The following is a 25,298-nucleotide window of genomic DNA, read 5'->3' as shown; positions in this document are numbered from 1 at the left end:
ACTTTCTTTTTTCATAAATTAATCTGACTCTAACGAAGACTATCTTGGCTTCCTTCTTTTCCATCTCTGCTTTCTCTCAATACTCTCCTTGAGCTTTCTGGGATCACCCCAAACACACCTCTGGTCCCATTCTTGTATAAAGGCAATATAATTAAAAAGAAGGGGCACTTGTGTAAATATTTTATCAACTAAGTTATGAAATGCACACGAGACATCGATACATGTCATGTATTATATTGGGATGGCATCCAGCATTTTCACTGTCAATCTGTAGATGATGATTTTTACCATTAGACCATAAATAATTGCAGGCTTAAGGAGCTCATTAGCATTCAATTTGCATGCAGCATAAAATCTCTGAGCATTAAGATTAAGGATACTCTAAATGTTAGCATCTTTTTAAAAAACAGTTTCAGTGCAAAGTGTGACTACCTTTCTCTCAGATGCTGTGAACCAGTTCACAGAACAAGAGCCATTTGCAAACATCTCTATGTCCATCTGTGCTACACTTCCACATTTTTACTTAGACTGACTCCTATGACAGAGTTCTGGTCCAGAGCATGGTGGAGTAGGCCTTGGGGAGGATGGCCTTCCCTGAATGAACACGAAGAGGCATCAATTCAAATTTCTTAAGTGGAACCAGACTTACACTGTCTCCTTTGCTGCCTTCAACATGGACTGATGGCTGGTGTTGGGGGGAAGCAGGTATCTTGGGGCCATGAGAGAGCTAGTATGAACAAAATGCCTAGTGAGGACCATATCGCAGAGAAGAAATAAAAAATGAGAGTGCACTTTAGTGTGTCTGAGCCATTCTATCAGGCCTGAGCACCTATCTACTCACTGTATACATAACACAAAATACACATCTTCTTTTCTATGCATACACATCAGTCTTTTTTTTAAAATTTCTTTCAACTTTTTAAAACATTTTATTTATTTATTTGACAGAGAGAGAGATCACAAGTAGATAGAGAGGCAGGCAGAAAGAGAGGGGGATGCAGGCTCCCTGCCAAGCAGGGAGCCCGATGTGGGGCTCCATCCCAGGACCCTGAGATCATGATCTGAGCGGAAGGCAGAGGCTTACCCACTGAGCCACCCAGGTGCCCCAAAGTCTCTACATTTTCACCTAATCAAACTGTTACAGTGAAGTGAGCAAGCTGGATGATGCCACTTCCAAGAAAGGAAAAGAATAGCAACTCAAGAAATCTTACTTCTCTTTGTGTGTTTTATTATAGGGTGACAATTTTTAACTCAATAGTTTATAAGACAATGTGAGTTTACCTCAAATCTAAATCACTTTTAGGCCCTTTGCCAATAAAATTATGTATGCGTTGGTCTGTATTACAAAGGAAAGAGTGAATGTTATCAATTAAACTACATGGAATGTAATGTGCTCCCTGGAGAATTACTCCCATGTGCACATTAAATTCTGAACACCAAGTCATTTCAAGCAAACTGTTCTTAAAATCCTTGAGATTTTAAGATTATGCAGATTGGAAGAAGAGAAGCAGAGTGGATCCTGCACGAGTTAACCCAGAGACACAAGATAGGATTTACATACGGAGAGTCTCAAACCAAGATACTCGAGATTTAGGAACTATAAGTTCCATACTATTCCTAACATGAATATACAATACTTTTGCTTGCTAGGCAATCATCAATTTTGAAACCTGGAAATGTGCTCCTCAGAACCAATATTCCTTTTCCTTCTGAAGACACAGGTGTGATACACACACATATGTGCTTCTTCCTAGTTGGTGCTGTTACTCAAAAATCTATCTTTAGGGAGCCTGGGTGGCTCAGTAGGTTAACCCTCTGCTTTTAACTCAGGTGGTAATCTCAGGGTCTTGGGATCCAGCCCTGCGTCGGGCTCTCTGTTCAGCGGGGAGACTGCTTCCCTCTCTCTCTCTGCCTGCCTCTCTCCCTACTTGTGATCTCTCTCTCATGGTCAAATAAATGAATAAAATCTTTAAAAAAACTACTTTCTGTTCAAGAAAGTGTTTCTCTCATGCAAGGAAAATATAAATTCACCAATAGATGATGAAATGAATTCTATTATTATGACAACTCCACAGACATGATACAACATACACTGACCACTGAACAACGAAGTACACAAGAGGAATAACATAGTATGTATGCGTAATATTGATACAGACCAACGCATACATAATTTTATTGGCAAAGGGCCTAAAAGTGATTTAGATTTGAGGTAAACTCACATTGTCTTAAAAACTATTGAGTTAAAAATTGTCACCCTATAATAAAACACACAGGTAAAAAGGAAACCCAAATGACTTTGTGATATGGGAAGTCCAAGACAAAAAGTAGCACATGATTATGGAATTGCAAAACCAGAGTAAGTCCAAATTTAATCCAAAACATTTTACATAAAAAAGGATGAGTTATTTAAAAGGAAAACCACCGTGTAACTGTATTTTTTTTTTTAATTTACTTGGCAGACAGAGATCACAAGTAGGCAGAGAGGCAATCAGAGCCTGATGCGGGGCTCAATCCCAGGACCCTGAGATCATGACCCGAGCCAAAGACAGAGGCTTTAACCCACTGAGCCACCCAGGTGCCCCCGTGTAACTGTATTTTTTAATTTTTTTTAAAGATTTTATTTATTTATTTGACAGAGAGATTGCAAGTAGGCAGAGAGGCAGGCAGAGAGAGAGGAGGAGGAAGAAGTCTCCCTGCTTATGAGGAACTCGATCCCAGGACCCTGAGATCATGACGTGAGCCGAAGGCAGCAGCTTAACCCACTGAGCCACCCAGGCACCCCTGTATTTTTAAACTGTGACTGTGACCCCATAAAAAACAAGCACTGGAATTATTAGCATGTCTTCACGGACAGTCAAATTGCAATGAATAGTCATTAATATCAACCAGAAAAACATCTAATGAAAAATTTTACTAATAAGGACTTACAAGACATTAAAAATGTATCATGTTATTAACAGAGTCCTCTCCTGATGCAGAATATATAATTCATTCTGTAGAACAGCAAGCAAAATCCTTTCATTTCTAGATGAACAATACCACCAACACTCTAAAATATATTGACAAAGACTTTACATAAGTATTTGGATGAATTCATGTATATTCTGAGAAGAGCAGAACAAAAATCTAATGACTGACCTTCCCTGATGTAAAACGACATTTATAAACAGAAGTTTTTCTTAAACATGGGGACTGTACTAATTATCTACCTCACTTCTTATAAAGCACATGCCCATGTCCTATCAGGATTTGGGATCTAAAGAAACATTAGAAATGAATCTCGGGGCACCTGGGTGGCTCAGTGGTTTAAGCCTCTGCCTATGGCTCAGGTCATGATCTCAGGGTTGTGGGATCGAGCCCTGCATCGGGCTCTCTGCTAGGTGGGGACCCTGCTTCCTCTTCTCTCTCTCTGCCTACTTGTGATCTCTGTCTGCCAAATAAATAAATGAAGTCTTTAAAAAAAAAGAAATGAATCTCAACTACAACTAATTAAAAAATAAAAACAAACATGGCAAAGTCACAATAACTTTATATAAAATGAAATTATGAAATGATGCAATTATTAATAAATAAGGAAACAACTGAGACTGTATTATAGGCTACAAATCTTGAGTTCCAAATGTTCTAGCCCCCCCCCCCCCGTGGCATTATTTAGGTATGAATTCTAGGAAACAAACAGATACATTACATAACTTCACCACTGAGGAATGGAATACAGAGTGGAAAAATTTCTACTATTAGTGCATACAAAACTTACCTGGCAGGGGAGATACCATGATCAAGTTCATTTGAAGTAAAACCAACTTTTGAAGGGGAGTAAAGGATCAGACCTGGTCATTTCAGGGAGGTACTTTCTGATCTGATAATGCTACTGAGTCTCAATTTTGTATAATTCAGATTAAAGCCTCCATAACATTGGAAAGCATAAATCAGAAAACATGGGATCTCTGTCTCCAGTGCTTCCAGCATTCCTGCACCAAATCCCATTATGCCCACCTCTACCCTCACATGCATCTCACACGAGGCAAAACAGAACTTACAAAGGGCTCAACACTAAGGTTTTTAGAAATAACTTGACTACCCTGGGTTCCTGGAGGCCCTCTCAATCCCAGGGCAGTTGCCTGGCCTTCACTGTGGATGTGGTGGAGCAGCACTTGAGCTGAAGGAAAAGCCCTAGAGAATGTAACAGCCTGATAATCTTGGATAGCAGATGTCCCTCAGTGCGAATTGACCACTACCACCAGGCTTCCTAAACTAATCTCCATTCAAGGAAATCGACTCAAACCACACTTTAAGGTCCATCATCCTCCTCCACATTTGGACGTCACCTCTGTCACCCGCTTCATTCATTCCCACCTACCTGGATGGATGACTACTGTCTCCTTTCTTATCACATCCCAGAGCTGCTGCTTTTGTTCTAAAAAGGAGACAAAGTCTGGCTTGTATGTAATGAGGCCTGTTTTTTATAAAAAAAGACAGTAAGTAATGCTGGAGAGTCTTTCAATCACAGTTGTGCTTGGTAGAGAAGAGAGGAAACTGCAGAATTCTAGAAAAACATTTCCCACATCCTGTTGTTCAACAGCCCCTTTAGAACACACGGGAGGTACTTCCAACGTTAACGTCCTGACCTCCACTTCCAGGTACCACCTACACAACAGTGAGTGGAAACTGGAGTAGAAGACGTGGGCAGAACCATTTTATGCCACTCAGTGTTTAGAATGACCAGGAATCTGCAGAAGTGATGAAGAAGGGGAAGCTAGAGCTGAAAAGGACACATCAGGAAGATTTCTCTCTCCATCTACAAATCCCAACTTATTTCCCTTTTTGCCTGGATCTGAATTCCAGTCACTCACACGGGAATCTTCCAAGACACAGTCTTCACAGGAAGGAACAAAACCCAGAGAGGGGTTTGGAAATCTGGAAGGATTTATTTTCACCCAAGAAGACAAGGTGTCTGTAATTCTCTAACATCACATCCCTGTATAGTTGCTGCTGAGTGTGGGTCAGGCATCCCCACTCCTCCTCAGAGCTTTCCTCCGCTGATATCCTAAGGAAATATTTTCAATACTTACCGGACTTTACTTAATTCAAAGTGACAACGGTTGGTGCCCTATTGGAAGGCAGGTTCTAAGAAGGGGGAGAAGGATCTGGGATACTGGGGAGAAGGGTTCTAAAGACCTAACTTTGAGTATTATTTCTGAAAAGGTTTTAAAAATAGGTACAAATATAAGGAAGAAACATCAGAGCTACAGAAATCAAGATTCATAATTTCTAAACACGACGAATTTCCGGAGAAAAGAATGACGTGACCTTGAAAGACCCTCGATCCGCACCCAAGAAGCAGACACCAAGCCTCCACTGGATGCAAGTTGCAAGAGGTTTATTGGTTACACAGGCGCCTGCGGACGCATCAGCCTTTGTGGGCTGAGCGCGCCGGGGATAGATTGGGGAGCAGATTATATAGGGCAAGGTTTGGGGTGGCGGGAAGCGAGCTTACAGAAGCAGATGCTTGGTTACAGGGATCTGATTGGTTAACTTAAATCAAGCATTGTCAGGCACTGGGTTTAAGGCAAGGACACAACGGTTTGTTCTGGTGGGCCTTGGCTCAGCACTCTGGAAAGTCCCAGGTACACTCTATTCCTCATTTGTCTTTTCTTTTGACAGACCGGGTGATCACAGACAATAGACATCCTGGTATGTGTTGCCATGCGGCTATGGGAACAATCAAGCCTTCAGCAAGGGGATAGGGGGTGCTTTGGGGACATCAGGTTACTTAAACAAGCCTTTAGCAAGGGGAGAGGGGTCTTTCAACCTGTGAACTGGGACTCATGACTTACGGAGCACCCAGCCATTCCTGCTCTTGCGTCGTTTTCTAGATTTCTTTCTCACGAGATTTCTGTGGAGAAATCACAGCTGCGTCACAGAACTGCTTTTAACATCGCCAATGGAGACTCTTCACCTGAAAATGGCTCAGCTACCGGCAGGATCCTAAAATGCAGAAAAGGCCCAAATTCCTAGCCTTTGTGTCAGGAGCTATTCAGAAACCGTGAGCTCCTGCTGGGAGGGCAATCCCTGCTTTTTTTTTTTTTTTTCCCTCTGCTTTCAGGGGCGTCTCCCCTCCCACAGACGCCCACAAATTCCGCTTCAGTGTAGGAACCCTGTTCTCCACGGACCTAACACTGCAGACTCACAGAGCAAAGACCCTCTTACCCCTCCAAGAGCCAAAGACTACTCTCCACTCATAAAATAAGCCGAAGCCCTCGTGCTCACCGCCGGCCTCACTGAGAATCACCTGGAGCCCGTAATTAACACAACAATGTTGTCTCCACCCAAACCGACAGACAGACTGAGAGGGAGGCCAACAGATCGGGTCCTTTTAAATCTTCCAGCGTGATCCTTAGGGAAGCATCTGGGAGGACACCATGCAAAGCAGGGGAACCAAGGCTGGGGCTGGGAGCACAGATCGAGCCCTGCCTTCTCCACGACGAGAGTTTCTGGAGACTGCCTCCTTCTCCCTCTATCTGCTACCAGAGGGAGACACCTGACAGACTAAACTTTCCCATATAAATACAAATGTCTCTTTCAAAGTAAACACAGGATTTCAGAGCTTTACCTTTATCCACTGTTTCTTTAAAATACCAGTCTAAAATAATCTTTAGACCAAGGGAACACATTTTAGGGTGACAAATTGCTCCCCTTCCATAGGTAAATATTTCCATAACTACCTTTCACACAATTTTCCAAAGTGAATGTATGTTTTTACCCTGCAATCAGCAATATGAGAATTCTTTTTTTTTTTTTTTTTTTTTTTTTTTACATGACAGATTCCAACTAGGCAGAGCAGCAGGCAGAGGGAGAGGAGGAAGCAGGCTCCCCACTGAGCAGAGAGCCTCATGCAGGGATCCATTCCAGAACCCTGGGATCATGACCTGAGCTGAAGGCAGAGGCTTTAACCCACTGAGCCACCCAGGAGCCCCCAATATGAGAATTCTAATTCTCAGCATTCTCACTGAAATTTGGGGATATACTTTTTATTTTACTCATTCTAGAAAATATTGAGTGTTTTCTCAACTGTAAAATAGGAAAAGGTTTTACTACAGTTGTCCTGGTGCCTGAAAAGGAAACCACTGAAAAACATCAAGTGGAACAAATATCCAAACGGCTGCATCAATGTTTCAGCGAACTCCAGGACGAGCTAAGCAACTTTCTTTCCCTCTCTTTGGTAAGCCTCCCCTCTTCTCATCTCATCCCCTCATTTCAGGAAGCTGGTTCCACCCTGACAGCATGGTCAACGTGGCTGGCAGCATAGACACAATTCCTCTGGAAATCGGCCATTATCCAGCATCTCCCTACAAAACCTTGGCCCCTTCCTCTGGGTGGGCTGCAGTTTTCATGGCCCCGACCTGCTGAGGCCTCCTTGGCTGGCAAAGCAATGAAGTTTCAGCTGCTCTCGATCCCCAGCTCTGTCTGCACGTTCTGTTCTGGGGCTTGTTAGGTCCCCCCCAAAATGGGTCCATGATTAAAGGAGTGAGACTGATATAAAGCGAAGGTCAAGCAAAGCTTTATTCTGCCCCAAGCATCAAGAATTAAACCGAACGTTTGGGGACGCACCTCTTACAAGAGAGGGCAACCTTTCTGCTGCATGGACTAGCTTTTAAGGGCAAAGGCCATGCAGTTGGGCCTGGCCATGCAGAGGTGGCCAATGAAACTGTAAAACAGAGAAATCTCAACAGTCATGCTAGGTGACCAATTGAATGACAATTTACACTAGTAGACATTTGAACCAGCTATCACCTTCGTCAGAATTGGCGCCCAAAAGGTGCCCAAAGGGCAGGGCCCATACTCCTTGGTAACTAAGAAGACAGTACGCATCCCCCACTGATCGGATGTCTCCACCTGGCCTGACGCACCCTTGTATTTGAGCTTTGTTAGCTGGGGCTGGTTTCCAGGACTTGTTTTTAAGTAAGTCCCCTGGGGGAAGGGGAGCAGGGACAGTTTAAGGTTAAACAACAAAGTAATTGTTTAACCTTAATGGAAGGCTCTTGCTAAACAGGTCCTTACAGGCTAAAGTGTGGAGGTCAGTTCCCACAACAGAATGAATGTGAGGAGAGGAAAATTTGTTTTCCTCACTCCATTCTCCATTCCTTGGTTTGCTGAATACTTAAAATGAGAAGAAAAAAAAAATTCTGGGGCACCTGGGTGGCTCAGTCAGTTAAAGCCTCTGCCTTTGGCTCAGGTCATGATCCCAGCGTCCTGGGATCGAGCCCCGTATCGGGCTCTCTGCTCTGCGGAAAGCCCACTTCCTCCTCTCTCTGCCTGCCTCCCTGCCTGCTTGTGATCTCTCTCTGTCACATAAGTAAATAAAATCTTAAAAAAGAAAGAAAGAAAGAAAATATTTCTTAATTATGAGAGCCTGAAAGACATGAGGCTCAAAGACAGACAATGGAAGCTTGCATGCCACAGTGACTTAAAAAAAGGAGGGAGGGATTTAGAATTGCAAACACGGGTCATAAACTCACAGGAGAATGTAAAGATGAAATCGACTTTGAATAATGCTTTGCTCCTCCAGGTAGACAACTCTTGAGGATTGAAAAAGTTAATCTTTGGTGTCAGCAGTCTTTCTGATCAAGGTCCTCCATCTAATCAATTCTTGGTATGTATCACAGACAAAGAAGGTAATTTGTACCTCTTATTTCTGCATACTTGATACTTTTGACACCTTTGAGAAGCAGGGCAGAGGAGAGGAGAACCAGGAAGAGCCCAGGGGCAGAAGTTGGGACTCTGTAGCTCCCTAGGTCAGCCATCTTGGAACACAGGTTTTCCTTATCACTACAGGACAGTTTTCTTCCTCACTTTACACATGTCCTAGTGATTTACAAGGAAGAAGCTTTCTTATCCTATCTATAGCCTAACTTCCAGAGACCCATTAACTCAGTTTCCTGAGGCCCTAACATCACCCTACCCTCCATAAAATTGAGGGAGGCTGAGGCAAAAGTAAAGGTATGTAAAATTAAATTTCTTTTAAACCTGAAACCAAATCATAAGGATGTGTGATAGAAGAATACAATAGTCCTCCAGGAAGTTGGTGACTGTCTTCATATCCATAGCTCACTGGAGGGAAAAACAGCATTTGCTTGACAATAACCAGGTCCCCATTCTCTCTAGTCTTCTTTTGCATATGAGAGTCCTTCTGGACACTCTGTTTGTCCTCAATGCCCCAGCTCCCAATTATATAATCAGTGACACATCAGGAAAATGAGCAGCTTTTTCTGCCTAGGGGTCCTGTCCCAGTGCTTTAAGAAACCACCGATTTACACCAAAGACGTCACAAGAATTCTTTCCTGGTCATCAGTTCCAGATTTCACCCCACTGAACCTCACCTATATTCCAAAACCCCGTCAAGTTCCATATTGCTTATTGGTGGATGGACAGAGTCATGAGAGCCTATAAGAACGTAGCAACCAGCACTTATCAGCACTTGCTAGATCCTTATCCTAACTATGCAGGCTGTTAAGTCAACCTTCAGGGCGGAAAGTGAGTGTTTTGTTTCTATGTCTCATCTTTTCACCAAGTAACAATTTTCTGTCCTTAAGTTACTTTTTTGTAGCTCCAAGTTTTCTTTAGATTCTACTTCATTTGCACATAGTATTAGTTTCAGCAGGAGAATTTCTATTCTCCACTTATATACAACATCAATCGGTTATCCTGGTGTGCTACTTAACCCATCACCCATTGCATCCACCCCTCCCACCCATTCCTATCCAACACCCTTAGGTTGTTCTCAACAGTTAGGAGTCTGTTCTGTGGGGGCACCCAGGGGGCTCAGCCATTGATCATCTGCCTTCAGCTCAGGTCATTGTCCCAGGGTCCTGGGATCAAGCCCCACATTGGGCTTCCTGCTTGGTGGCAAGGTTACTGCTCCCTTTGCTTGTGTTCCCTGTCAAATAAAATCTGCTTTTTAAAAAGATTTTATTTATTTATTTGACAGAGAGAGATCACAAGTAGGCAGGGAGGCAGGCAGAGGGAGAAGGGGAAGGAAAAGCGAAATCCTTCTTGAATATGGTGACTTCAGTTTGCAGTGTAAAGAAATAAGGCATCTCACTGGGAAGATCTCACTGTAAAAAACATGGCATGTGATGAAACCAAAGAAATTTGTTACTTACTTGAATTGTATCATAACCTCATTTTGGTGTAGACTAGTCCTCTTCTGGTTATAAGTCACAGACTCTGAGAGGGTGTGTGATCCTGCTTCTGTTTGTGTACCTGAAGTTGTTTTTTGGCCAATAATGGAAATCAGTGCTTCTAATCTGCATCCCAAATTGCAACACTTGGACTGGACTGTTTCAGGCAGAAATGCTCACTGCCTCTCACTGCTGAACTGCTACTCTAACAAATCCGTGCAATGCAAAGAGGCAGAGCCTAGAACTACACTTACTACCATGCTGAGGAAGGGGAGGAAGGTACTGCACAGCAGTGAAGCAGCTTCCCGGAAGGATCAACCAACCACACTGGATCTGACCTTGACTGGGGTGATCTAAATAAGAAATGTGGGCGCAACCACAGCACATGCCTTGCTGATCTGGCCTATTCCACCGTCCAGAAGGCTTCTTCATCTCAAACATCTATTCTACTGTGTGACATCTTAAAGCTGCCCACATGATTGCATCATCCAACACCCTCCTCCATCCCTTGTCACGGATCAATGACTGATCCCTAGGCAGGGATAGTACTGCAATCACTGACATCCAACAGTACTAATCCTCAGGAAGACATAGGAGGTCGATCAAATCATAAGGATAAATCAGGACCTCCCCACTCCTGAAAAACCAACATTTACCATTTCCTTTCCCCATTACATGTATTCATCAGATGACACCAGCAAGAGCTGCCTGTGCCTTTGCAGTGACTAAAGGGAGCCACCTCTGGGTCTCTCCCCACAGGAAAGAGTTCCTCACACTTCCTTTCAATAGGTCTTGTCTTTCTTTTGAAGGATGGTGCCTTCCTCAAATTTTACTTAGATGCACATCCCACATCATTCATGTTGGAATTAATACCCATCGGCTTTCCATCTGTCTAATCTCAATGAAGCATTTTCTGAGGGCACTCTCTCCATAGCACAGACAAAAAAGAATGGTTGTGGTGCCTACATAGCTGAAAAGAAAAATGAGGGCAAATACAATGGGAGATCTGGAGATAACTTCTACATCTAGGAAGTCACTTGGGAAACTCGGGACACTTCTCCTCCTCTACATGTTAATTCTTCATCTTGAATATTTTCTGTCTCTTTCCTGGGCTACCACATGACTCCTATTGGGATAGATTTCTCTTTCTTATGGGGTATCTATGACACACATAGCATGGTCATATGCACATGTGAACCTCAGACACATCAAGATACCACTCAGTGTAGGACATGGGGCACATGCTTTCATTTGGGTCCATGGTGTAGTGCTAAAGACTCCCAAGTCTAAGTCCAGAATATGCCATTCCGACTAAAAAAGATTTAGGGAAGGCCTAAGGGAGGGGGAGTCTTCTCTATGGGTCATGGGAGGGAAGACATTGCAAGAAATAGAGATGGGGGCACCTGGGCAGTTCAGTGAAGGCTTTACTTCAGCTCAGGTCATGATCCCAGGGTCCTGGAGTGGAGCCCCGCATTGGGCTCTCTGCTCAGCAGGGAGTCTGCTTCCCTTCCTCTCTCTCTCTGCCTCCCTCTTTGCCTACTTGTGATCTCTGTCAAATAAATAAATAAAATCTTTAAAAAAAGAGAAAGAAATAGAGATGATGGCTCACAAGGATGGAGTGCAGATCTCATATGAGATGTTCCACTAACTTGTCACTCTGCAGCATGCTGACTGGGGAATGCACTCGTGAGAAGGGTTCCTGTCAGTGCAAGGCCCCTGCAAAACTGCTGGCTACACAAAATCAATGCCATGTAGCAGCATCATGGAGTATGTGAGCTAAAACACCAACAATACCTCTACACTACATGCCTCAGTAATACACCCACAGTACCATCATCGTATTCAGAAAGAGGAGAAAATCATAGGATAGACTAGGGGAAAAACAATCACATATCCCTTAAACCTTCAGAGCACTGGGAAAACGGGTTCCTAAGTAAATTGTTTTACTCTAGTACCAAACAGGTGATTGATTCCATCATTTCCTGCCACCTTCAATGACATAGATTAACACTGTAGGTAGAATAACACCTCATTCATGACACACCCATATCGATACATGAAAAACCACTAGGTTTTATTAATGAAAATATATTAAGTTCACACATAACACCAAGTTATGCATTTCAAATCCAGTCTATCGTCACTGTTCGAAATAGAGAATAAACCTGTGCAAAACAATTTGAGTGTTGTCGGAAGGAGGAGGAGTACCTATTTCCCAAAATTTCAGGACTGAGATACATTTCTAAGAAATGAGTATGTTCATTGGTATGGCACTGTAGGGAAGAGTTAGCTAACCTCCTTCAGTCTTCTGTCAGGATTTCCTCATTTAACCACGTCAAGTCATACTCTCTAACGATTGTACTTACAAAGACGCATCGGTAGCATACTGCCTGCCACCTCCTTTTTCTTAAAGAACAATTAGTAAAACCTTCTATTTCTAATATTGAGGTTCTTTACTTTAAAACATGGAGCAGTATGTGTTCTGAACACCTCCTTCATGGTAACATACATCAATGTTGTAACCATAAGCATCTCCATGGAGATTTTCCTTGTATGTTGTATATTATATGGTCCTACATCTTCCATGGAAAATTAGGCATGTGTGTGTCCCACTTAATGTAGCAGAGATCTAGTATCTTTGATGGGGCAACAATCAGCCACATGGTCTTCCAGACTCAGTAGGGATAAAGGGATTCTCAGTAGAGATTTCAGAGTAAAATAAAATTGTTTGTCACAAGTCTCAAATAAGGTCAATGTAAAAAAATGTTAAAAAATATTTTGAAATTAAACACACGCAAAAGCCTCTCTACGAAATCTGTTGAGACAGAATAATCTCAACAATAATCAATAATCAATGTTCAATAATCAACAAACAATAATCAATGTTTGACTTTTCCTTGTAATAACTATTACAAGGAAAATAACTGTCATTATAGTTATTGGCCTGGTTCCGCCTTGACAACACAGTGAACAGGGCAGGGAGCCCAGACACAATTCCTGCGGAAACTGGTGAGATTCTCTATTGCTCTACAAACCCTAGCCCTTTCCTCTGGGCATGCTGCAGGTTTGCCGGCCCAACCTGCTAGGGCCTCCTTTGCCGGCGAAGTGATAAAGCTGCTGTTCCTCTTGATCCCCAGCTCCGTGTTCACTTTAGATTTGGGGTCTGAAGCGTGGAAATCAGGTCATTCAGCAGAAGTGAATTTAGGAGAGGAAAACTTGTTTTTCTTGCCCCATTCTGAGTTCTTTGGCTGTTAATAATGAAAATGATGTAAGACAGTTTAAGGAGAATTTAAAAAATCTTAATTATGGGAAACTGAAGGACATGAGGCTCAGAGACAGGTGACTGGAGCTTCTGTGCCACTGTGACAGGACAAGGAGAGAGAAGGTAGAATTTCAAACAGGGGACACATATTCACAGGAAATAGGAAATGCATGTCCAACAATGGCTTGCCAATCTGTTGGGGCAACTTTCCATGATCTTTAAAGTTAAATTCTAGTATCATCTCTCTGTAGAAAAGACATTACAGCTCAAACTAGTGCCAAGAAAGAATTCTTAATCCATCTCTGGTGCAAGAATGTGGTTTTACTAAAGTCAGAAGACAGGACCTGTGGGCAGAAAGAGCTGCCCTGGGGTCATGAGAAGTGGCTAATTATAAACTTTCATGTGGCAAGGTGGTTACGGATAGCTTAAGCCTCCCAGGCATTTTGGAAACAGGGTTTCCAACACCTTGAGGGAGCTATCTGTGGTTAGGAAACCTTCTTTATTACTGCTTAGTAAGATCTCAGTCATGAGACCCAACAGATTTATATCCGTGGGCCATAAGCTTGGAGGATGATGGCAAACATGTATTTTGCGGGGCAGAGATAACAGAAGCTTCCAAAGGAGTTTTTATATGTTAAAGGAGACTTACAGGATCCTGGGATTGGGCTACAATTGCCTATTGCACTTGGTAAAATATTAAGCTGGAAGTTGAGTCCCTGGAGGAAGGCCACTCTGCCTGTTTCAAGGACTTGTCAGTGGGCTGTTAATTTTAAGGAGGTGCAATAAATTTTCTTCTGCCTTTGTTACCAACATTATTCCCCACCCCCAGAACAGTTTCTACCCTTAAATTATCACAAACTTGGCCTACATAAGTTCAGCAAGAATAATGACTCATCATAAAGATCTTTTAGAATCTGCTTTGCTGGAACTTCTTAAAAGGAATCTCTAGGGTGAACTCTTAGTATCCTCTCCAGACAAGAAGTCAAGTCAAGTACTTGCTATCAGACATGCCTGCAGGCCCTGTAGAGATGTGGGCAGATCCCTCTTCACAAGCTCCCCAATATATCCTGAGGTCTCTGCACCTGCCAGGAAGTGACAATCTATCCTGTGACAAGAAGTGACACTATCTATCCTGGTGAGGCTGCTGGGAAATCTGACAGCAAGGAATCAGGCCAACATTTCCAAGAGAGCTTCAGGGCTCCAGGGTGCATAAGTCAACCTCGGTTCTTTAGAAGTATTCAGTCCTACCTGAGTCTATACATGTCTTACAAATAAGATACTCCAATTGAAGTCTTGGTAAAATAACCAGTGTTTCCAGTGGTTTCCCCTTAGGAGAACACATTCTATTGAACTTAAGCAAATGACTGTGACTGCCATGGAAGAAAGAATACTTAACTGAGACTTTTTGAGTATCAGAGGGTTCCGGTGGAGAGAAAAGTTAAATGTTTCCTTTTGTTCACAAGTCAATACTTTATCGCATTCTTTTTAAGAAACAGATATCTTTAGAGAAAGTTTCCTTAATATGGAAGAGCAAACATTAGAGAACCAGTGATGTGTCAAGAGGCACAAAACTATCATCATCTTTTTAGTTCATGTAGTCCCATGTTAACTAATTCCTGTTTAATTTGAATGCAGTTTTTTTAGTTAGTTCTGGAAATTCTTACCCATTTCAGCTGTGACCTTACAGATACTGAATACCTGTATTTTTCCTAAAAGTCCTTTATATGAACCTCCTTGCAGATGAAACTTATTTTTCAAGATAATAACAACAATTAGAAAGGACAAGAACTCAGAAATGGACACTGTTAATGATTTGGTAAGAGTGCATTATGATAATTAACAAGGAAATCGTCCCTTCTGTGACACAGAACACTTCAATAATCTGAGTATCAAGTGATGATGACATTGTAACAGAGGTAACACACCAAGCAAACAAGCCTAGTTAGTCAACAAGACTTCGTTTAGGTAAATCTTAGAGGAGTTTGTAAAACCTTAGAAAGTTTTCAAGCCCTGGCCTCAATAGGATTAGGCATCCTTAAAGACCTGATAAAGGCAAAACAGAGAAAATAGTTTTTCCAGGCAGGGAAAGAGAAAAACAACTGTTCACATTTTCTAGAGAAGAGTAGACCAACAGGGGCGCCTGTGTAACTCAGTGGGTTAAAGCCTCTGCCTTTGGCTCGGGTCATGATCCCGGGGTCCTGGGATTGACTCAGGCTCCCTGCTCAGGGAGGCTGCTTCCCCCCTCTCCTCCTGCCTGCTTCTCTGCCTACTTGTAATCTCTCTGTCAAATAAATAAATAAAATATTTTTTTAAAAGGACAAAAGTACCTTCTTTTACCTTCAAAAAAAATGTATTCCCATTCCTTGATCTTCCTTGTACATAGAGTTGCTTTTCTTATTTCTATCAGTCTTAATTATATTTAGCAGCATTTAACTCTTCAAAACCTTAGTCTCCAGCAAAGACTAAGTAGTAATCAACTGTGAACTGCTACACCAGAACTCTTTGGATGGAAAACTTATGAATCAGTTAAGCACAAAGAATGTTTACTGACAGATTATCAAATATTGTTTTTCCTTTGCAGTAACAAGTCAAAAGCACAGGGGCACCTGGGTGGCTGTCTTTAAGAGTCTGCCTTTGGCTCTGGTTGTGATCCCAGGGTCCTAGGATGGAACCCAAATTGGGCTCTCTGCTTGCTGGGATGTCTGCTGCTCCCTCTCCAACTCTTCCAACACCCATCCCACTTGTGTTCCCTCTCTTGCTGTGTCTGTGTGTATCAAGTAAGTCTTTAAAAGAAAAAAAAAAGTCAAAAGCACAGACCTACATTCAGTAATCAATGCTTTAGTATTTTCTCTCCTTTGAAATAAACTAGATATCCAATGAATTCAATCCCATTTATCATCCAAGCAAAAATTTAAAGTTTCAGGTTACTGAAGACTTTGAAAGCTTTCTTAACAACGACCCATGAAAACTTTGCGACAGACAAGGTTAATCATCATTTCAAGTCCTCCTTTTGCTACCAAACTGCAACAGAGTATGTATAGCATGAGCTTATTTGACCTTCAGCAAAACCCAATAGGATAAAAGTTTCACATTTAATGCCAATAACCTTAAAGACATGTCTATCTTAATTAAACCAACAAAGTACCTCCCCATTGCTGATTTTTACCAGGAACACTGGTGGGTAAATCTCTACTGGGTAGTGGCAAGTCCACGGGTGGTCTTCTTTGCTCCTCACAAGGAGGAGAAGGAGGAGGAGGAGTCAATGGTGCTGGAGGCAGGGAGGCCAGTAGAGGAGCCAGTAACTCAGGTTCCATCCAAGATGGTGCAGAAATGGGAGGAAGAGGAGGGGAAGTGCTCTCAGAAAGCAGACAGAGGGTTTCCAGTTCTCAACATCATCCACTTGGCCGGAGGATCAAGCGCCATGCATTTTCCACCAACAAGGGGAATTAGGCAGTCCATGACAGGCCAGAGATGACAGGGAATCTCCCCAAAATAAAGGGCATTTCAGCAGCTGCTTGGGAATGCCATTAAGATGTCCCATCCTGAGGGAGACCTACCACAGCTGGCTCCAGTCAGAGCCATTAAAATGGGTAACGAGTGAGGGAGAAGCCCCCACATCTATTAGGAGGAGGAACAGTGAGAGAGAGAGTCAGAGTCCCCTTCATCCATGATGGCCACTTTCCACCCATAACCTGGGTTTATTTGGAGGAGGCCTACTGAAATAATTACCATCTAGCAGGTCAGGGGATAGTTTACTGGTCTCCTTACGACCAAACATGTTCTGAAAGAGGCCTTTAGGTTCATGTCCTGATTTAGAGCCCTGAAAGCCTGGGATGGGCCAGGGTACTTACATCTATTTTCCCAGTTTCCGGCAAAGAGATCTAACTGATAGATCTTACTAAGGCCATGCATACCTTTCTTAAGTTTTGCAACCCACATGGTTTCCAGTGGCTTAAAAGTATCCCATAGGAGAGTCCTTAGGGACTAACACCATGCTCTTAGAAAAGTAGAGAAGGCCCCTTAACAAAATCCCCTGACTCCCAGGTGGTGTCCCACGCAGGATATGTCAGAGTGTCCATGTGTCAAAAGCAATGCAAGGTGTCCCTCAAAAATCACAATTGATTACCATTCTGCCTTACCACAGAGTCATTCCAGCCATAAAAGTCTAGGTAGGAAGGATACAGGGGTCCCTGACCTATGCCATCACATCCTAGGCTACAGATGGGTGCCTGGTGAGTGGACACCTGCTGAAAAGATGGAAATACCATGCCTTGCTGCTCATGCCCCAAAGGCTGCATTATTGCCCTGTGATTTTTTTTTAAGATTTTATTTATTTATTTTACAGACAGAGACCACAAGCAGGTAGAGAGGCAGGCAGAGAGAGAGAGAGAGGAGGAAACAGGCTCCCCCCCCCCCCCCCCCGAGCAGAGAGCCCAATGCGGGACTTGATCCCAGGACCCTGAGATCATGACCCGAGCCGAAGGCAGAGGCTTAACCCTCTGAGCCACCCAGGCGCCCGCCCTGTGATTTTTAATCCATGGAAAACACTAGAAATTGTTTACAATGGGAAATTACCCAATTTTGTAATTTAAGTAGTTAGTAGAGGACATGAACAGAAAACAGTAAAGACAGAAATCCACCATGACTGTCTGTGGCCTGCAAACTGTGCCGCGCAGGCCGACTTGGGTAGTCGTCCGAGCTCTCCTGTACCAGGACGGGTGCACCAGAGCTTCGCAGACTGCGGATTCGAGGCAGCTTGATGTTCCGGTGGTTGCTCGGAGGTTCGACTTGGGAGGAGAGTATCAAGAAACGATAATGTTTCCTTGAATTCGCTTATGTATTTGTCTCCTCAATGTCACTCATATTGAATATCTTAAGAGAAATGCTGGAATATTTTGGTGTTCCCATAGACCAGGTTTTGCAGATTAGAGAAAATAGAGACTATGGATCAGCTCGGAGTATTGTTCGTATTATTGGGAAAATTCTTCCTCTAGAACCTTGTCCTAGGCCTAATTTTGAGACAGAGTAAACGAATGAAAAGTGACGGGACTGTAGGTGAAGCTGCATTTCAAAAGATAACTGCCCTTGAAGAGGAGCTGACTTTTCTTCGCACCCAGATCGCTGCCATCGTGGGAAGGCGGGAACTGAAAGCCAGTAGGAATTGGGCTTCTTTGACTTGAATGATAAGCCTTGTGGTTTGGGACAAAGACCATCACCAGGGACTACTGAACTGAGTGCCCAGCCAGATCCATTTTCAAGTTCAATGCTTTTTCCTCCTCCTCCTTTTCCTCTTCCTCCTCCACTGCCCCCTCAGCTTTTTTCTCCACAGCCGACCTGTTCTCCTCTCACACAGTCAGGATCTAATAATATGTGTGTCTCAGATAATTCCGCAAATGAAATGAAAAAACAGCACCTGGCTGACAGTAAGACCAATTACAGTCATTCAAAAAACCAGGAAAATAAAGATGTTCCAAACATGTTGGATGTACTAAAGGACATGAATAAGGTTAAACTACGTGCTATTGAACGGTCACCTGGAGGTGGACCCACTCAGAAGAGGAAAAGACAAGATTCACATTGGGATCCAGTGTCTTTAATATCCCATGCACTTAAGCAGAAGTTTGCATTCCAAGAAGATGATTCCTTTGAGAAAGAAAATAGGTCTTGGGAATCTTCTCTGTTTTCTAGTCCAGAAACTTCAAGAGTGAGCTATAATAATGTAAAGCTAGTGTTTTAATTTTTCTTAAGTATGTCATTCATGATACATCTTCGCCTTCAGCTTCTTTTGAAGTACTTGCACAGAATGGGTCATTGGTTGTTGGCTGGTACCGTGTCTGTTTCTGTGGTTTCTGTTCCCTTTCACACATTCCTTTTAGCTTTTTGGCTTACTATGAAGTTTTTTAAAAATAAAACACTTGATTTGAAAAAAAAAAAAAAAAAAAAGACAGAAATCCACCATGATCTAAGAGACATTCAAACACATGTAGTCTTTACAGTCAACTTTCCTAGGAAATGGTCATTGGTTGGGCTTTAATTCAATCTGGGACTGGTTTTGATGGAGTTTTAGAATGTAGGTGAGAATTGGTGGTGGTGGTGGGGGGGTCCGGAGCCTATGGGCAAGAATTCTTGAAAGGTTTTTGTGAAAAGTGATGGTCTTATTAAAGGGGGGGGGGGGGGCAGGGCAAGACCCAAAGGCAAAAGGAGCCCAAGCACTTGGAGTTGAGATAAGGGAAAGGGAGGTAGGTTTTCAAAAGAACTTTCACACGCTAAAGAGGACCTACAAAATACTCTGGGCTCTGCCATTGTCAAGTTAAGATTGTCTTTCCATCTAGTAAAGCATTAACATTAAAAGAGTTGGGAGTTTCCCTCTGAAAGTTATGGATAAGAATGCTTTTTCTTGTAAATCACTAAAATATTTGTGATCTGAAGGAAACTCAGGGGTCTGGTGGACTATAATATGTGTTAAGTTAGCTATTTGTTTTTCCTTCCCTCAGCTTTAGGGCAGTCATGAGTGGCTGAGGAATATCACTATCCCACCTGGGACTGGGGGTTTAGAGGAGTTACGGGGGCAGGGGATCAGCATGTGCTTTGCTCCCAGTTTGCCTTCTGCTCATCAACAGAAGGCAATAATTTCCTACTCACAATAGAAGGAAATAATTTCCATTTGTAGCCATGGAATAAAACTATTGGACATTTCTTTAACTTATAGAGAAGCCAAGCATTGACCCTTCTGGCCAACTGAGTAGACTAAGTTTCAGCGTGCACCTTTATCCTGACTGATGAACTAGACTCTTTTGTAAACCTATAGATGATGCATTGTTTCCTAGAAAGACTAGTTATCAAACCTTATTGCAGGTTTGATAACCAACCTCCCCCAGGCCACCCACACACAACCTCCAGGCACATCCATAATATCAGTAGGAGGCACCAATGAGTCTGCAGTCTATCCAGAAGTGTTACAGACAGCCCTGCTCTGTTGCTCTCGCCTGCAAGAACAACCGGGAGACACGGAGTGACAAGCTTGCGAATCTTTATTGTTCTCTCCTTACCGGGATGTTTACCCCTATTTGTATCCCCTCTCCTCCCATCAGCAGACTGTACATGTGAAAGGAAGCCTGATAGCATGATAAAAAGCACGCAGTGTCCTCGGGCTACCTGTTCTGGGCATAGCCAATCATCTTTCAGGTGGTGCGCAGGTCCTCTGTTTAGCCGCATGTAGCTGCCCCCGACATTGCTCCCCTCCTACTTATTCACTGCACTCAACTTCCCTTTAAAATCTGCAGGCCTGTAGGAGTCCTTGGAGTTGCTTTTTGGACATGTGTCTGTCTTTTTCCAACTGGCTGGCCTCCCAATGAAGCAAATTTTTTTTTCTTTTCTTTTTTCCTTTCTTTTATGATTTTATTTATTTATTTGACAGAGAGAGAGGGAACACAAGCAGGGGAGTAGGAGAGGGAGAAGCAGACTTCCTGCCTAGCAGGGAGCCCATGTAGGGCTCATCCCCAGGACCCTGGGATTATGACCTGAGCCAAAGGCAGACACTCAGTGACTGGACCACCCAGGCACCCCTAATGTTCCTTTTCAATCAAAATTCATGCCTTGGGGCACCTGGGTGGCTCAGTAGGTTAAGCCTCTGCCTTCACCTAGGGTCATGATCTCAGGGTCCTGAGAAGGAGCCTCACATTGGGCTCTCTGCTCAGCAGGGAGCCTGTCCCCCTCCCCACCCCGCCTGCCTCTCCACCTACTTGTGATCTTTTCTTAAAAAAAAAAAAAAAAAAAACCACAAAAAACAACACACATCTCGTGCCTTGTGCACTAGCTTTTCGAAGGAATAGCAATCAAATAGCTTTAAAAAAAAATTGTAGGATCCTTCACAATGGTAAGAATTCTGGTCATGTTTTATGGTGCAACTTAGTAAGTTTATTGAAGTAGCACATGGACTCATGCTGAGAATGAGCTACACTTTCCTTTTTATTTATTTTGAAGATTTTATTTATTTGAGAGTGGGCAGAGGGAAGGTGGGTGCGGGGAAGGGGTTAAGGAGTGCACCTGTCCTGATGAGCTCTGGATGATGTGGAATGACTATATACTACACAAGAAGCTAAGAAAATATTCCAGCAGTACAATAGCAGCTGTGCAATTCCATACAAAACTCATGCTCATCACAGCTGTACTCCTTAATGTCTGTACATAATTTAATACATCTGCATACCCACCCGCACTCTGGCTTCCATCAGCTTGCTCTCTACAAGAGTCTATTTCTTTTACTGCCTCTCCTTTTCTTTTTTTCTTTCTCATTGAACACTTTTTTTTTTTTTTTTTTTGGTTGAAATCTACCTATGAGTGATGTCATACAGCATTTGTCTTTCTCTGGCTTATTTCACATAGCAATATACGCTCTAGTTCCATTCATGTTGTTGCAAGTGGCAAGATTTCATTCATTCCCATGCTAATATCCCATTGTACATACATACCAAACGTTATTTATTCATTCAGTAGTCCAAATGGGTTGGACTGTTTGAAGCAGAAATGCTCATTGTGTCTCACCGCTGAACTACTTCTCTAGCAAAGAACCACCATGGACAGAGCCAGAACCTGAGCCCATACTCACCAAGGTACTGACTAGGGAAGAAGGCCCCACACAGCAGTGCAGCTGCTTCCCTGAAAGTTCACTGATGTACAATGGATCAAATCTTGGCTGGGGTTTTATCCCTGAGAGAGTAGTCCTTGGGTTCATCCATAGGACATGCTGATCCTGCCTATCCCACTGTCCAGAAGGAAACCCCACCTCCAACAGCTACTCTACCATCTGACATTGTAAAGCTATGCCCAACTGACTGCACCATCCAATATACCTCCCTTTCCATTCACTGCCACTGATGCAGGCCTGGGTGATCACAGTCATCATTGTCATCTAAGCCCACCTGGTCCTCAGTTACACACAGGAATGTAATTAAATCATGAGAATAAAGTAGGACTTCCCTTCTCCTCAGAAATGTATTTGGCAATTCCTTTTTCTATAACATGTACTCATCAGATGAGAAAAGCAACAGCTGCCTTTGCCTTTGCAGTGACTAAAGGGAGCCGACTCCAGTTCCCTCCTCACATGGGAAGGAGTTCTTCATGTTTAATAGGTCTTACCTCTCTCTCACCAAATTTTACTTAGATTCACATCCCATCTCCTAGGGCTAAATATCTGAATTAATATCCAGTGGCCATCCATCTCTCTAATCTCAATTAACTCTTTGGAGGACACTCTCACCACAACTCGGGAAAAAAAGAATGGCTCTGATGCCTATGCAGCTGGAAAGTAAAGTGAAGAAAAATACAAATGCAAATCAGGAGGTAACTAGGAAATAAAGCAAGCAGAAATTATTTTTCTAAATCCACAGCCAGGACTGTCATATGAGCATATGAACTTCACAGACACATCAAAGGAACACCCCCACATAGGAAGCGGGGAACACAGTTTTTTAGAGCCGATGATTCAGTGCTTTAGAGTTCAAGGATGAACTTCAGATTAGGCCACTGAAGCTAAAACAGGTCCAGGTCAGCTGTGTGGGAGTCTTCTCTAAGGGACACAGGAAGGGAAAGCATTGGGAAAAAAGGAGAGAGGGTTCCTCACAAGGGTGGCTTGGGGTTGTTGTATCAGAAGTTACATTACCTTGTGATTCTGCAGAGTGTTCTCTGGGAAACATGCTAGTGGAAGGACAGCTGTCTGTCCATGGACCCTACCATACTACTGGCTACGCAAAATGAATGCTAAGTAGCAGTATCATGGAGTACATGACCTAAAATGTCAACAATACCTCTACAAAATGTGTAATACATCCATAATAATATCACAGTCAGCACAAAGAGGAGAAAAGAGGACAATAGATAAAGTAGGGGGATATCACTCATTATTTTTTAAGATTTTATTTATTTGACAGACAGAAATCACAGGTAGGCAGAGAGGCACAAGAGGGAGCCTGATGCAGGGCTGGATCCCAGGACCCTGGGATCACGACCTGGGCCAAAGGAAGAGGCTTTAACCCACTGAGCCACCCAGGCACCCATAGAATACAGTTTTCTAACTTAAATTGAAACCTTGCCTTGGCCTCTTGGGCCAACTTAATAGTTCTTAAATTTCTGCATGCACCTTTCCATGAATGATGGACTAAACCCTTCTTTGTACATCTAAACATCACACATTGTTTCCAAGGACTGGTAATCACACCTTCTGGCACAAATACCCCTGGGGACCCATACGCAAGCTCCAAGCACCTCTGTAGTGTCCGTAGGAGGCACAGTAAGTCCACAGGCGATCATGAACTGTGTCAGACTGCCCTGCTTCCCTCCTATTGATCCACTGTCCTCAAGCTCCTTTAAAACTCTGAAGGCCTGGCAAAATCTTTGGAGTTGATTTTTGAACATGAGTCTTTCTTCTTTCCAAATGGCTCATCTCCTTAACAATGCAGATATTCCATTCCCATCAAAACTCTGTGAGGCATATTCACTCAAAGTCCACAATAAAAGAGTGGAAACTGAATCAAACACACATTTTCCATTTTACAAGATGATCATTTGGGAAATAGATCAGGAATTAAGGGCACTCCAACATACAGAAAACCATAAATTCAAGATTCCACATTAATAGAACAAAGGTCAAAAATGACATGATCATATTAAGGGAGACAGAATACAAATATGGGGTATTGGACAACATATCATGTTAAAAACACTCAAGGTAGAGACAGAAGTAAAATGCCAACTAGTGAATGGCAAGATGTATGAATACCTGAAAACTATTCAATAGGGATGGTCTGCAAGCTTCTCCTTTGTGATCAGCAGGTAATGAAGTGACCCCATCACTGCCTTGAATATACTTCTGGATACTCTAGTCAGAAGAATTATGCAACCAAAAATAGAGTAGAGGAATCTAAACTGAAAAAGAAACACTGAAACTATCTCTGTTCACACTTTACATGATTATAGAAATCCCTAGATATCATCATTTTAATTTTTTTACTGTTTTTGATCCTTGTTTGTATTGTTAATTTCTGCCATTTTTTCCCTGCTAGGCTTTTTATTTAACAATTTTTTCATCTTATACAATACAGAGTTCAGAAAATGTTGGAATTAACAACTGGAATTTCCCCAGGAGAATTAAAAAAGGAAGAGACTTTGATGAAACTTAGTAGAGGAACAAAATAAAGAAAAATCCAAAATAAAATATAGGGCACATTAACATTAATGGAACACTGAGTGTAATGTCCATATCAATCAATAAAATAAAGCTGGCAATGCTTTAACTCCATAAACCATTATATAATAACGAAAAGGGAAATTTAGGGGGAAAAAACAGAATTTCTAAAAACAGACAAGTTATTAAGAATGAATTATTAGGGGCACCTTGGTGGCTCAGTGGGTTAAAGCCTCTGCCTTTGGCTCAGGTCATGATCTCAGGGTCCTGGGAACGAGCCCTCATCAGGCTCTCTGCTCAGTGGGGAGTCTGCTTCCCTCCCTCTCTCTGCCTGCTTCTGATCTCTCTCTCTTTCAAATAAATAAATATAATCTTTTAAAAAAATGAATTACTGGGTGCCTGGGTGGCTCAGTGGGTTAAGCCTCTGCCTTCGGCTCGGGTCATGATCTCAGGGTCCTGGGATCGAGTCCCGCATCAGGCTCTCTACTCAGCGTGGAGCCTGCTTCCCTCACTCTCTCTCTGCCTGCCTCTCCATCTACTTGTGATTTCTGTCAAATAAATAAACAAAATCTTAAAAAAAAATGAATTACTAACCTTGAACCAAAAAAATGGGAAATCTCCTTAGACCAATAAGAAACATGAGAGTTGAATTTGGAATCAATACTCTCCC

The 25,298-nt window shown here is 42.6% G+C and overlaps 1 protein-coding gene and 1 pseudogene across 1 annotated transcript in view; one reads left to right on the top strand and one right to left on the bottom strand.

The window, feature by feature from the left end:
- The window catches only part of LOC131817679 (zinc finger protein 501-like), a 202,278-nt gene extending 184,893 nt beyond the window's left edge, over positions 1-17,385 (bottom strand). Inside the window, 1 exon segment of the mRNA XM_059151214.1 lies at positions 17,298-17,385. Coding sequence (XP_059007197.1) covers positions 17,298-17,385 — 88 coding nt within the window.
- Positions 17,386-18,194: 809 nt separating this feature from the next.
- LOC131817678 (mitochondrial fission regulator 2-like) lies at positions 18,195-19,183 on the top strand (annotated as a pseudogene).
- The last annotated feature ends 6,115 nt before the right edge of the window (positions 19,184-25,298 follow it).

The sequence above is a fragment of the Mustela lutreola genome, chromosome 16, assembly GCF_030435805.1.
Source record: "Mustela lutreola isolate mMusLut2 chromosome 16, mMusLut2.pri, whole genome shotgun sequence".
NCBI classification, from domain to species: domain Eukaryota; kingdom Metazoa; phylum Chordata; class Mammalia; order Carnivora; family Mustelidae; genus Mustela; species Mustela lutreola.
This window is presented reverse-complemented; position numbering and strand designations above follow the sequence as displayed.